The following is a 15,621-nucleotide window of genomic DNA, read 5'->3' on the forward strand; positions in this document are numbered from 1 at the left end:
GGGCTTTGAGTGCACTGAAAAAACAAGCCACATCTCTGTTGCACGTCCTGTGAGGGACGTCAGGGAGCTCTCCCATTTCATAAGGAATTTTGGGGTCCAGAGAATGTCTAATTTTCCTTTACGAGGATACCTCAAGGGAAGGAAACTACCAAAATTAAAAGCAAAGATAAAAAAGACAGAAAAGAACCATAACAAAATATTTAAGAACTGTGGGATAACTATAAGAGATGTAATCAATATGTAATGATAATACTAGAATAAAAAGTAAAAGAAATTGAAGCAATAATGACTGAGAATTTTCCCCAAATTAATGCCACATACCAAATCTCAGATTCAGGAAGCTCAGAGAATATTAGGCAGTAAAAATGCCAAAAAAATCCTGAAACCTACACCTAGGCATATCATTTTCAAACTACAAAAAATCGAAGATAAAGAAAAACACTGAAAGAGACCAGAGGAAAAAAAATACTTCACCTATAGAGGGGCAAAGACAAGAATTTCTTTTTTTTTTTTTTTTTTTTTTTTTTGGAGATGGAGTCTTGCCCTATCACCCGGGCTGGAGTGCAGTGGTGCAATCTCAGCTCACTGCAATCTTGGTCTGCTAGGTTCAAGTGATTCTCCTGCCTCAGCCTCCTGAATAGCTGGGACTATCGGCGCGTGCCACCACACCTGGCTAATTTTTGTATTTTTAGTAGAGGCAGGGTTTCACCATATTGGTCAGACTGGTCTTGAACTCCTAACCTTGCGATCTGCCCACCTCGGCCTCCCAAAGTGCTGGGATTACAGGCCTGAGCTACCACCAAGACAAGAATTATATCCAATGTCTTCTAAGAAACCATGCAAGCAAGAAGAGAGTGAAATATTTAATGTGTTGAGAGGAAAAAACCCACTGACCTTAAGTTCTGTACCCTGCAAAACTATTCTTCAAACGTGAGGGAGGAAAAAAAAGACAAAGAAAAATTGAGGGAGTATGTTGGCAGCAGACCTGCCTTGCAAGAAATGTTAAAAGAAGTTCTTCAGAAAGACGGAAAATGATATAGATCAGAAACTTGGATCTATATAAAGCAAGGAAGAGCATCAGAGAAGAAATAAGTAAAGACAAAATTATAACTTTTTTTTCTTTGTTTTTTTTGAGACAGGGTCTCACTTTATTACCTAGACTAGAGTGCAGTGGTGCCATCATAACTCCCTGCAATCTCAATCTCGCAGGCATAAGTGATCCTCCTGCCTCAGTCTCCCAAGTAGCTTGGGACTATAGGCATGCACCACAATGCTTGATTAATTTTTTAATTTTTATTTTTAGTAGAGACAAGGTCTTGCTATGTTGTTGCCTAGGGTGGTGACTCCTGTGCTCAAGTGACTAATCCTCCCAACTCGGCCCCCAAAGTACTAATATTACAGGTGTTAGCCACTGTGCCTGGCCTATTTTTCTTAATCTTAATTCATCTGAAACCACCTTTGCAAAAGTAGTAAGAGTGACAAAATTATGACAGTGAAAGAGTTCTGATCGAATTAACTCCCATATTACCTTTAACCTCCAAACCGCCCTTAATCATTCCTGGGCTTGGGACAAACTAACTTCAGGAGACCTTTAGTTTACAGTTTAAATGACAATAGCCCTTCCCCAAAACTAAACTGTCTTTGTAAAGCTAATGGAAGATCACCAGATTAGGAGGATGAAAGGAATCTCAATTCTGCTAAGGTGTATATGTAAATGATTATTTAAAAAAATTTAAAAAAAACCCCAAGATCCAAGTTTATGTTGTCTACCAGAAACTTACTTTAAATATAGAGACATATAAAGATTAAAAGTAAATGGGTAAAGAAAGATATACCATGCTAACGCTAACCAGAAGAAAGCTGGAGTAGCTATATTAACTTTGGACAGTGTAGAATTCAGAGCAAGGAAAATTATCAGGGAAAGACAGGGGCATTACCTGACAACAGAGTGTCAGATATGTGAGGCAAAAACAGAGAAACCTGCAAGGAGAAACAGGTAAGTCCACTATTATAGTTGGAGACTTCAACGCCCCTCTATCAGAAATGGACACATCAAACAGGCATAAAATCAGTAAGGACATAATTGAACTCAATAGCACCATCAATCAACTGAAATATAGTTGGCATCTACTGACTACATCATCCAACAACAGCAGGATACATGTTCTTTTCAAGCTCATGTAGAACATTCAGCAAGACAGACCACATTCTGGACCATAAAACACATTTAAAAAAAAATTTTCTCATTATTATTATTATTTTTTAAGGCAGGGTCTCACTCTGTCACACAAGTTGTAGTAGAGTGGTGCAATTCTGGCTCACTGCAACCTCTGTCTCCCAGGTTAAACCAATCCTCACACCTCAGCCTCCTGAGTAGCTAGGACCACAGGTGCATGCAACCACACCTGGTTAATTTTTTGTATTTTTGGTAGAGACAGGGTTTCACCATCTTGCCCAGGCTGATCTCGAACTCCTGAGCTCAAGTGATCCACTGGCCTCAGCCTCCCAAAAGTGCTGGGATTACAGGCACTGAACAAATTTTACCCAGTCTGAACAAATTTTAAAAGAATAATCATACAACTTCTTTCAGAACACAACAGAATTAAACTAGAAGTCAAAAACAGAATGATACATGAAAAAAAATCCCCAAATAGTTAGAGATTAAACAATGTACTTCTAAATAACACATAGGTCAAAAAAGAAATAACAAGAGAAATTTAAAAAATATTTGGAACTGGCCAGGCGTGGTGGCTCACGCCTGTAATCTCAGCACTTTGGTAGGCCAAGGTGGGTGGATCACTTGAGGTCAGGAGTTCAAAATCAGCCGGACCAACATGTTGAAACCCTGTCTCTACTAAAAATACAAAAAAAATTAGCCAGGCATGGTGGCACACACCACACCTGTAATCCCAGGTACTTGGGAGGCTGATGCAGAAGAATTGCTTGAACACAGGAGGTGGAAGCTGCAGTGAGCTGGGATTGTTACCGCTGCACTCCAGTCTGGGCGATAGAGTGAGACTCTGTCTCAATAATAATAATACAAAAAATTGGAACTAAATGAAAATAAAAATACAACTTATTAAAATCTGTAGGATAGAGCAGAAGCAGTGTTTAAAGGGTAACTTATATTATTGAATGCAGGTATTAGAAAAGAAGATCTAAAAGCAGCAATCTGAGCTTCCATCTTAGGAAACTAGAAAAAGAAGAGCAGATTAAATCCAAAGTAAGAAGAAAATAAAAATATCATAAGGATTATAGAGCAGAAATCAATGAAATTGAAAACAGGAAATCAACAGAGAAACATCAATGAAACGGGCTGGGTGCGGAGGCTCACACCTGTTATCCCAGCAGTTTGGGAGGCTGAGGCGGGTGGATCACGAAGTCAGGAGATTGATACCATCCTGGCTAACATGGTGAAACCCTGTCTCCACTAAAAATACAAAAAATTAGCCAGGCATAGTGGCGCGCGCCTGTAGTCCCAGCTACTTGGGAGGCTGAGGCAGGAGAATTGCTTGAACGCAGGAGAATTGCTTGAACCCAGGAGGCAGAGGTTGCAGTGAGCCAAGATTGTGCCACTGCACTCCAGCCTGGGTGACAGAGCAAGACTCCAACTCAAAAAAAAAAAAAAAAAAAAAATCAATGAAACCAAAAGCTGGTTTGTTGAAAAATAAGCAAAATCAGTAAGACTCTAGCCAGGCTAACTAAAAACAAAACAAAACAAACAACCAGAGAGATGGCATAAATTACTAAACCAGAAATGATAAAGGGGACACCACTACAGATCCTGTCCTTAAATGGATAATAAAGGAATACTATGAATAGCTCTATGTCCACACATTTGATAACCTAGATGAAATGAACTATTTCCTTCAAAGACAGTCTGCCAAAACTTAAACAAGACAGACAATCTGAATAGGTTTATATCTATTAAAGAAACTGAATTAATTAAAAAAACCTCAAACCTTCCAAAAAAGAAAATATCAGGCCTAGACAGGTTCATTGGTGAATTCTACCAAACATTTAAGAAAGAAATTATACCAATTCTTCAGAATCGATTTTAGAAGTGTTTAATAGAAGCAGAAGGAATGTTTTCTAGCTTATTTTATGAGGCATTGTCCTCGACAAAATATTATCAAATCAAAAAGAACAATATAAAGAAGAATTATACACTATGACCAAGTGAAATTTATCCCAAGTATGCAAGGCTAACTCAACATTCAAAAATCAATTAATATAATCTATCATACCAACAGGCTAAGCAAGAAAAATCAGATAATCATATCCATACATGCAGAAAAAGGATTTGACAATAATCAACACTCATTCATAATAAAAATTATTGGAAACCAAAAATAGATGGAAACTTTCTCAACTTAATAAATAACATCTACAAAATCCCTAGAGCTAACATCATACTTAATGGTGAGAAGAAACTAGATGCTTTCTAACCAAACTCAGGAACAGGACAAGGATGTCTTCTCTTACTGCTCCTCTTCAACAGCATACTGGAAGTCTTAGCTAATGCAGTTAAGACAAAAAGTAAGATAAAAAGAATGCAGATTGGGAAAGATGAAATAAAACTTTGTTCTCAAGTGACATGATTGTCTATGTGAAGAATATGAAATAATTAACAACCAAAAGAAAAAAAAAACCTCTGGAATTAATAAGTGATTATAACAAGAATGCAGGATACAAAACTAATATACAAAAAGTCAATCACTTTCCTATATAGCAGCAATGAAGAAGTGAAATTTAAAATTAAAAAAACATAATACAGTCCAGGCACAATGGCTCACACCTGTAATCCTAGTACTTTGTGAGGCTGAAACAGGAGGACTGTTTGAGGACGAGGATTCTTTGAGGCCAAGAATTCAAGACCAGCCTGGGCAACATAGCAAGAAACTATCTCTATAAAAAATAAATAAATTAGCCAGGAATGGTGGCACATCTGTAGTTCTAGCTACCCAGGAGGCTGAGGAGGGAGGATTGCTTCTGCCCAGGAGTTTGAGGCTGTGGTGAGCTATGATCACACCACTGCACTTCAGCCTGGGCAACACAGCAAGACCCTATTTCAAAAAACAAAACAATACCATTTATGTTAGCACCAAAAATACCATTTATGTTAGCACCAAAAAAATGAAATACCTAGGTGTAAGTTAAACAATATATATATAACATTTATATGAGGAAAACTAGAAAAGTTTTTTGAAAGAAACATAAATAGAACTAAGTAAACAGGTATTTTGCATTCATGGATAAGAAGACTTAATATTGTCAGATGTCAGTTCTTTCCAACTCAATGTAGAGATTCACTGCAATCCTAATCAAAATCCCAGAAAGTATTTTGTAGATAGTAATAAATTGAATTAGCTGGATGTGGTGGCTCATGCCTGTAATTCCAGCACTTTGGGAGATCAAGGTGGGAAGACTGCTTGAGCCCAGGAGTTTGAGACCTGGGCAACATAGTAAAACCCTGTCTCTACAAAATTAGCTAAGTGTAGTGGTATGTGCCTGTAGTCCCAGCTATTTGAGAGGCTGAGGTGGAAGGATAGCTTAAGCTCAGGAAGATTGAGACTGCAGTGAGCTGTAGAGTGCACTGCACTCCAGTCTTGGCAACAGAGTGCACCTCTGTCTCCACAACAACAGCAAACCAAACTGAGTCTAAACTTTATATGAACAGGGAAAAGACCCAGAACAAAGTCAGGAGGGCTGATACTACCTGACTTCAAGACTTATTGTAAAGCACCATAATTAAGACAGTGTGGTACTGCCTAAAGAATAGAGAGATCAATGGAACAGAATAGAGAGCCCAGAAATAAACCCACATAAATATAATCAGCTTATCTTTGACAAGGAAGTAAAGGCAATACAATAAAAAATAAAGGTAGTCTTTTCAACAAATGGTTCTGGAACAACTGGACATTCACATGCAAAAAAGTGAACCTAGACACAGAACCTACACTCTTGAAAAAAGTAACCCCAAAAGGGTAATAGACCTAAATGTAAAATGCAAACTATAAAACTTTCAGAAGATAACACAGGAGAAAATCTAGATGACCTTGGGTTTGGCAATGACATTTTAGATAAGCCCCAGCAGCACCTTGCACTCGGTTCACATCCCAATGTCAGTCCTGGTGATACTAGCATTGAAGAACTGGCAGGTGTAGCCCATGCCTCACTTGTAAGTCCTACCTATGGGAGCCCATTTCCACCTTTTGCCCTAGTCCCAGCAGTAACAGCTCAATTTCTCCTAACACCTCAGTCCTGGTGCTGTTAGGCCCCAGGACAGAATATAGTCTGCCAATGGCTAGGATTGAAAATGATGCATCACTGTAGCTACTTATGGCTCAGAAAGGGTGTGTGATACAGTGCAAGCTCAATCCCTAGAACAGTTCCCTCTCCTGGTCTTCTGGCAGCTTCCTATGTTAGTTTCAGGGGTTGGGAAGGTCAGGGGCTCTCTGGTTGCCAGGCATGCATGATTCCATACGTAGGGATGTGGGCTGCTGTAAGTGTCTCACTTGCCCTTGGGAAGTCACTTGCTGTCTCCTAGCCAATCCCAGACAGGCCAGCTGCTTCTCTTCTTTCTCCTTCTTTTCTTTCAGTGTTTTCTGTCACTTTCCTGTTGAATTCCAGTGTTCCATCTTGGATAAGGTATCTGAAGTATGATTTGTCTATACACTCTTTTGGTTCTTCTAAGTGGAGGAGGTGAGCATATGCATATGAAATGCTTCTAGTCAGCCATCTTTTTAAGACTTGCTCTGTCACCTAGGCTGGAGTGGGGTGTGTTTTTGGTTACTACAACCTCCACCCTGCCCATCCCTGGAATCAAGCGACCCTTCCATCTCAGCCTCCCAAGTAGCTGGGACCACAGGCGCATATCAGCACACTTGGCTGGCTATTTTTCTTGTATTTTTAGTAGAGATGGGGAGGGGGGTCTCATCATGTTGCCCAGGCTGGTCTCAAACTCCCGAGCTCAAGTGATTCACCTGCCTCAGCCTCCCAAAGTGCTGGGAATACAGGCGTGAGCCACTGTGCCCAGCCCTAGACAGCCATCTTGAAGCCCCTTTGGTTTCTTGTAAAAAACCCATATTCTTAGTATTCAAACCAGCAGTTGTGCTCCTTGGTATTTATCCAAAGGAGTTGAAACCTTATGTACACATAAAAACCTGCACACAGATATTTACAGCCACATTATTCATAATTGCAAAAACTTTGAAGTAACCAACATTCCCATAAGTAGGTGAGCAAATAAATAAACTATGAAACATCTGGACAATGAAATATTTTTCAGTGGTTAAAAAATAAAAGCTATCAAGCCATGAAAAGACATGGAATAAATTTAAATGCATAATATTAAGTGAAATAAGCCAATCTGAAAAGATGGCATACTGTATGATTTCAACTATGTGACACTCTGGAAAAGACAAATCTTGATTAGTGGTTGCTAGGGGTTAATGGGGAGGAAGGATGAATAGGCAGAGACCAGAGGGTTTTTGGGCAGTGAAACTATTTTGTATGATACATGATAGTGGATATATATCCTTATACATTTGTCAAAACCCATAGAACGTAAAACACCAACAGTAAACCCAAATGCAAACTATGGACATGGGTGATAAGAATGAGTCAGTGTAAATTCATCAATTGTAAGACAGGTACCACTCTGGTGGAGGATGTTGATGGAGGAGAGCGTGTGGTGGGGAGAGCAGCGACTATACGGGAAATCTCTGTATCTACCACCCAATTTTGCTATGAATCTAAAACCGCTCTAAAAAAATAAAAGTCTACTAAAAAATTTCAAAGAACAACAAAAGGAGCTCTTGATAACAAAATCCAAATCTCCAACCATGGGGAAGAGAATAAGCATTTCCTAAATGTATGTAACTAAATTTCCTAAAGCTATGTAAAATTCTTTTATGTAGAGCATTTTTCAGGTCTGGTGTTTCTACCAAACATACTTTGGAAAATGCCACTGGAGTACTAAATAATTATAATTTAAAAAGCAAGACGGCAGAAATGAGAAACTCAATACACAGTTTGGAGATATAGTTGAGGAAAACTTGATAGTTGACCAAAAAGCAAAGAATAGGGTTAGAGATACGAATATTACAGAACCAGTTCAAGAGATTCCACAATTGAATAACAGGTAAGACAAGAGTGAATAGAGAAAAAGAAGTGAAAGAAAATAATTGATTAAAGAATTTTCGTTTTTTGAGACAGAGTCTTGCTCTATCACCCAGGCTGGAGTGCAATGGTACTATCTTGGCTCACTGCAATCTCCACCTCAACCTCTTGAGCTGTTACTGCTGGGACTAGGGCAAAAGCTGCGTTCAAGCAATTCTCATGCCTCAGCCTCCTGAGTAGCTGGGACTACAGGGGTGCACCACCATGACCAGCTAATGTTTGCATTTTTGGTAGAGATGGGGTTTCGCCATGTTGACCAGACTGGTCTTGAACTCCTGGCCTCAAGTAATCTGTCTGTTTGGGCCTCCTAAAATGCTGGGATTACAGGTGTGAGCCACCATGCCCAGTCAATTTTTTTCAGAATTTTATAAAATGAAAGTGTCCACTATGGCAGGTGAAAATACATCCAAGGTGAAATTTTAGGATACTGGGAATTAAGAGAATCTTCAAAGAGAATAAGGAGATTTCAAATAAAACTAAATATTTACATCTAAAAAAGATTTACAGAAGACAAAGACATTGGAAAGAGCAAACTGAGACCCTTACCAAAAAAGAGAGGTGAACACAATCTAAAGAAACTAAGAAGGCTCCAGGAGAGATTTCTTCTAGAGTATGACATGTATAGAATATATAATGTACTTGGACATAAAGAGAGATGTATACAGTAGGAAGAAAGTTTAATGTTGAATTAATAACAAGTACACAGAAAAATAATCACATAACAAGGAAACCAACAAGATTTTCCCCGAAAATGAAATGTTGAGCAACAAAGGAAAAGTAATCATAGTACACTACATGGTTCAATTGAGAATAGCATTTAACTAGTTATAATAACAAAACACTGAATTTTGATCTAATCAAAATTATAATATCATGGAATTTGGGTAGAGAAATACGTGTGGGTGGATAAGGCACAAGGAGATTAAGAAGAGTGAAATTCTCATCTTCTAAAGTGGGTAGTCAGTAGAAAAACAAACTAAAAAAGACAGCAATATACATGCTATTTAGATACAGAGGTAAATAAAAAATCAGTTAAATTGAAAGTGATTGCCTCTGGGGAATAGTAATTGACAGGGGGATAAGGGGTGTGTTTGTTTTGTTTTTGTTATAATCCTGTAGACCCTTCATTCCTTTGAACTATGAATGTGTGTAATTAATAAAACCCAAAATACCTTTTAAAAAGTTCTCTACAGTTAAAAAAAAATGAAAGGTAGGTAATAAAAGATAACGTAATGTGGGACATCACATTTAATCTGTGATAGCTTAACAGTTGAAGGGACTATAAAAGTTATTTGGACTAGTCCTATCATTGTATAGATTATAAACTGAGGCTCAGATTGAAAAGTAATATCAAGATCACACAAAGTGAATCAAGTCCCAGTCAAGAGATTGTTACACAATGATCAGTGAAGACTATTATAGCTTGACCATGGCAGGTTCTGTTACCTTCTCTAGGTTATTGGAAAGAAAACTACAGCTGAGCCTTCCCTTCAGGCTTCTACATTCCAGGATTTGATCCAAGATACTCAACTCCTTCTAAGAGAAAGACAACTCTTAACTTCCATGAGGATCATACCAATTGCTTAGACTTCCTAGAAGACGACGGAGTGTCTGTTGAGTAACAGAATAGGGTTTCACATATTTATCTTAATTTACACATTAAAAAATGAGTATTTTTCTTTATAGTTATCTCCTTGGAAGGCTTTATAGTTATCTCCTAGGCATAGTTCTTTTAGTTACTGTCATAGACAGCTTACGAAATAGGAACAGATATGCATAACCCAGGCTAATTACCCACCCATTTCATCCACCAGATTTGGCAATGAGTCAATCACTCATTGGTTGATCTATAAAATCAAGTTTACTCTCATTGTATCGAAGTTTGCCACCATCAATGATTGCTAAAATCAGATAAACTTCATACGTATTTGAAGGGTAGCACCATTACTGGAATGCTGAGAGGATTCTGAAAGGTGGAAGGGATCGCTCAAGGGAACACCCCTAACTGGGAAGGAAGGGTATTATTCTTTTTTTTTTTTAATTGCATTTTAGGTTTTTGGGTACATGTGAAGAACATGCAAGATTGTTGCACAGGTACACACATGGCAGTGTGATTTGCTGCCTTCCTCCCCATTACCTATATCTGGCATTTCTCCTCATGCTCTCTCTCCCCAACTCCCCACCCCCAGAAGGGTATTATTCTAAACTAGGCCAGGGAGCTCTTGGTGTTGTCCCTGCCTTAGTTTCCCATCCCTGAATTCATAGAAAACTCACCCAAGTTTTATTGTCTGTCTGACATTATTTTAAATGCCAAAGACAGATTTTGCCTAGGTTTACAAATGGAAAGGTGCTAATTACTGGTGTAAGACAAGAGAAAGTGCAGACAGTAGGTCTGGGGCTTGTGAGCAGGTAGTCCTGTTATCTACTCTTACCTGTGGGGGCATGCATGGCTGAGCTGGGGATGGTGGCAGCGTCTTGGGGTACAGTGCTGGTATCTGGTTCAGGAGTGCTGGTTGTTGGTGAGGCGGGTGGTGGATTCAGCAAAGTCCGAGGTTTCCTCTGTCAAAATGAATGGGAAAAAATTTGCTACCCATGACAGGTCTTTTCATTTTCTATTCTTGGCACTTAATTCACTCATGAAGCAAAAATATATTTATGGATGGAATAGCATTTTATCTTTGTTTTCTATACAGCATCTGGCTTAAAGCTATACATATATCTATAGAAGATACTTAGTAGACATTTTCTGAATCTATGTACAAGATTCTGGTCTTTCATAAGATCAAAGCTTAATGTATTGACTTTTACATTAGATTCAATATTATCATATGAAGTTCCAGTTCCCTTATTAGTTGGGCAGACAAAAGCAAAATATGCTATGGTTTAAGTCTGGTTTCACATTATTTTGTACTTTATTTCTCTCTCTTTAAAATGGAAACAAACAAACAATAAAACAGAAATGACTTCTAATTCTATAAATGTCCTTACCCCGTCTGCCTCTCTCTTCACCTCATTACCTGCCATTCCTTCCCTTAAACCTCCTACTCTAGTAAATCTCTAACTATATTGCTTCTTTAAGAATCCTGCAATTTTACCTGATTCACACCTTTACAATGATAAGATGTCTCTTCCATTTGAAATGCTCTTTCTTTTTAAATTTATTTTACAAATTTGTTTATCTAGGAAGCTTTTCTAGCTTTTCTCTAATCATTGTCTCTTTTATGTTACCTCTTTTTTTTGAACTGTTGCATTTTTCAATGTATTGTCATTATATATTTACATACCAGTATCCCTATTTACCTGGAACTCTTTGAAAGTCTGGTTCTAAAGTAGCATTGTTAGCATGGTACTCAGCATAAAAAAAGTGTAAATAAATTTATTTTATTATTATTATTTTTTATGAAGCATGCAGTATAGATCACCAATAACAGAGGAAGTAATAAAGATGATTTGAGAGAAATCTATTATTTCCCCCATGTTGTTCGGGGTAGTCTTTAGGGGAGAAGGATCTTAGAAGGCTTTTTCCCCAAGAAATAGTTTTCTAAAAGCTTTTTTTTTCTTTTTTGAGACAAAGTCTTGCTCTGTTGCCCAGGCTGGAGTGCAATGGCATGGTTCTGGCTCACTGCAACCTCCTCCTCCAAGGCTCAAGCAATTCTCCCACCTCAGCCTCCTGAATAGCTGGGACTACAGGTATGTGCCAGCATGCATGGCTTACTTCTAAGTTTTTTGTAGAGATCAGGTGTCACTATATTGCAAAGGCTGGTCTCAAATTTCTCCTGCTCAAGCGATCCTCCTACCTTGGCCTCCCAAAGTATTAATGGATTACAGGCATAAGCCACCATGCCTGGCTAAAAGCCTTTCTGAATGCAAGGAAAACATAACAATCATGGAGATCCAGAAATTCATTTTTACTAAATGCTTTATGTAGGGATAACTGCTGGGAGCCATATCAACCTGTCTGCCTTCTAGGAGTATGTTCTCTGAAGAAACAGCCCTGATGACGGCAGGCATATGTAAGATGGCCTTGCCTGTAAAAGCAATCGCGCAAACTCTCATGAACAATTCAAAACACACATTGAAAGTGAACTTGCTTATGCTTTTTGTTATTGCTAAAAGTGAAAATACAAGTAAGTAATGAATAAGTCAGGGAAGAAGGGAAATACCACTTCAACTTCAGTGAGCTGGTGGTAGGATTTCATGGGGTCCCTAAAGGAACAAGCATGGTAGGTTAGGTGCCTCAATAATGTAAACCTATTTGAGATAGGTACATTTACAATATTATATGTACTCATACATTATCTCATTTTCATTTTAGAGGTAAGAAAACGGGCTCAAGGTCTTACCCAGAGAAGCCTTCCCAAAGTCACACAGGTGGCAACCTATGAAGAAGATATGTTAACCTAAGTTTGTCTGACTTTAAAGCTTATGCATTATCCATAAGACTACTCTGCTTCAAAAAGAGATATAAAGCCAGTCATGGTATGGTGGCTCATGCTTGCAATCCCAGCACTATGGGAGGTCTAGGTGGGAAAACTGCTTGAGTCCAGGAGTTTCAGACTAGCCTGGGCAACATAGCAAGGCCCTATAACTACAAAAGATTAACAAAATTAGCTGGGCATGGTGGCACATGCCTGTAGTCCCTGCTACTTGGGAGGTTGAGGTGGGAGGATCGCTTGAGCCCAGAAGGTCAAGGCTGCAGTGAGCTATGACTGTGCCACTGCACTCAGCCTGGGTGACAGAGTGAGACCACACCTCAAAAATCAAAGCAAAACAAAACAAACAAAAAGGGATATAAGGCACACAGGTGAAGTGGAAGGCATATACACTTGTAGGGGTAGGCAAAAGAACAAGAAGGAGAATTAAGAGTATCAAATGCTAGGACATAAAATACAGGAAAAGATGAGAATGACTGCTTTCAAGATGGTTGGAAAGAAAAAGGACTTTGGTTACTATGTTCAAAACTTCCTGAGAGAGCAGAGCAGAGGCAATCACAGTATCAGTTTTTCTGTTTTGAATGATCTTAAAGGCCACTTAACCCAACCATCTACCCAATTCCCGCTCCCAAAAGATCCCATCCACAGAGTCATCCAGTCCCTGATGAAACACCTCTAGTTATAGGGGCTCATTACTTTTATTTTGGGATTTAACTGTTCCTTTTATGTTGAGACAGCTTGTCTGCTTGAGTTTCCATTTACTTTTTCTGGTTCTGATTGGAGCCCCCCAAGATACGTTTTCTCCCTTTTCTGACTGTCCTCAAGATGTTTTCACATCATCAAAAGCATGGCTTCTCTGGCCTTGGCATCCTTAGGGCCTTTAGTCTCTTCTCTAGAACAGGAGAATGAGAGGTGGGTAATGAAGGTAAAAATGAATCAAGACCTGGGTTAGTGATTAGTGGTAACAGATGATGAGGAGCATTATCTGTTACACAGAAAGATCAGGAAGTGATATTGAGAATCTGAAGCCAAAAATAAGAGACAACTGAGATTGGTAACATCATCACTAAAATTATCCATCCATGCGGCCACCCACCCAGCCTCCTGTCCATCTTGCATATTCTGAATATTTCCCAAGAGACTGACTGAGATATAAGGTACCGCAGGAGAAAAAAAAAGAGAAAGATTAGGTTTTTGACCTTGAGGAGCTTATATTCTATAAGGGCTGAAGTCAGTGGAAGCTAATAAACAAGCAAAACAAACAGCAAACAAACTAACTCTAGGGAGGAATTAACGAGACTGGGATGGAATGGTCAGGGACAATCGGTTATCATTTCTATACTGGAACTCAGGTATTCTAGTTCAGGGAGGAGATTCAGAGGTATCTCCTGACAGTTAAGAAGTGAGTGAAGGGGGTGATGCTAAAAGGAGCCCTAGAGAAGCTGCTGAGAGAAGCCTTTTTTTTTTTTTTTTTTTTTTTTTTTTTTTTTTTTTTCATATCAATGCCTTTGCTAGGAAAGATACTCATGGAAAACAGGCCATGACTAAGAGGTGGTACTTTCAATAACAGTGCTCAGTGAAGCTGACTCAGCTGTCTTTTCCAATACTAGAATACTAGAAGTGGTGTGTCCCTCAGGAAATGTGGGAAACAGTGAATATATTCCAGGGAAGCAGTGACCTTGGAAGTAGATAAGGGACCAATCTCTGTAGCTTTTGCCATTTACTAGCTATGTGATCTTAGAAAAATCATTTTATAGCTGTAAGTCTCAATTTACTATAAAATAACAACACTCTCTCTTAGGGTTTTGTGAAAATCACAGTCTGACACTTAATAAGTATTCAATTTTTTTTTTAAAGGGGTAGAGATAACACAAAATATATTTAAATTCAGCCTGGAAAAGCTGATTAAAAGAAAAAAAAAACATTTACAGAGTTAATTTTTGCTTTCTGTCCACATGCTGGGCATCTACTTTGGAAAGGTTAACAAAGAGCAGTTTTTTCCATGTACATTAGACCAGAATCTCCTTGAATATGAGTAACTTGCAAGGTTAAAATGTGTTTCCTATCCTCCACCATCCTATCTTTAATATTACCAATTCTCAGGTAAGTAGCAAGTAGGGATGACGATCTAGGAAATTCCTCTTATAAGCATACACAAGATGGAGAAGAGGGCTAGATATGCCCCTTTCCAAGAGAGATGGGTATGGATGAATGACCCCTTTAAAATCCCTTATCCCTTTCTGGGAAACCCACATTTTACCTACCTTGCTGCCAGGTTTGGGACCCCTCTTCTTTGGGAATTTCAAATCAGCTGTCTTGGGTGGGGCAGAGATGGGATGGGAAATTGGGGTCTTGGATGTCCGGCCCCGCTTCTTTCCTGGTTTACGCCCCCTCTGCCCTGGTTGATGTTCCAAGACAGTTTTGGTGCTGCTGTGGATGCTGGGCTTCTCAGTATTCACATCAGACGCAGGATAGGGATTCTTTGGAATCACAACTGCAAGAAAAAGACTCATTCTATCACCCTCTCTGCCCCCTGCATTCTCATCCTAGCTAGAAGTAAAAAAGGACTTGCCACTTCTGCTCAGCTAGTTTTGTTTCAAGAAGCTGGTTTCCTGGCATTTGACCTAAATGTTTAGGAAATCTCTGAAGAAAATTGAATTTAGATAGGTTAGAATTGGAGGTTTTAAATTATTCCTGGCAGATGCAGAAAAAAATATTAAATTTTCTTCCCCCAGGTATCTTGGACAAGCATTGTGACCAAAGTCAAAGTTAAAGTACATAAATATTAATAGAATCATAGGCTCAGAGTTGAAAAGGCTTTTAGAAACCTGTAATTCTCTCCTGTTAAGAATGAAGGTCTGAGGCTCAGAAAAGGACACAATGCCCTTCCCAGGTTACATAATGAGTTGGGATAAGAAATTCTGTTTTGAAACTGAGCCCTGATAACTACGCCAGGGATTTTCTACATCAATATACTTGAATTTTTAGTTTGACTACTTGCAGT

At 38.8% G+C, this 15,621-nt stretch overlaps 1 protein-coding gene across 20 annotated transcripts in view; it reads right to left on the reverse strand.

Moving 5' to 3' along the window:
* Positions 1-15,621, reverse strand: part of SCMH1 (Scm polycomb group protein homolog 1) — a 220,635-nt gene that overhangs the window by 35,905 nt on the left and 169,109 nt on the right. For all 20 annotated transcript variants that reach the window (XR_005580771.2, XR_012512394.1, XR_005580770.2 and 17 more), the window contains 2 exons: positions 14,882-15,111; positions 10,617-10,743 (listed from right to left, as the gene is read on the reverse strand). Coding sequence is in view for 17 of the 20 variants with exons in the window: in XM_074380617.1 (XP_074236718.1) it covers positions 10,617-10,743; positions 14,882-15,111 (357 nt within the window). In the remaining 3 variants the exon portion in view is untranslated. The remainder of the gene's footprint in view (positions 1-10,616; positions 10,744-14,881; positions 15,112-15,621) is intronic.

This window comes from Saimiri boliviensis, chromosome 11, assembly GCF_048565385.1.
Source record: "Saimiri boliviensis isolate mSaiBol1 chromosome 11, mSaiBol1.pri, whole genome shotgun sequence".
NCBI classification, from domain to species: domain Eukaryota; kingdom Metazoa; phylum Chordata; class Mammalia; order Primates; family Cebidae; genus Saimiri; species Saimiri boliviensis.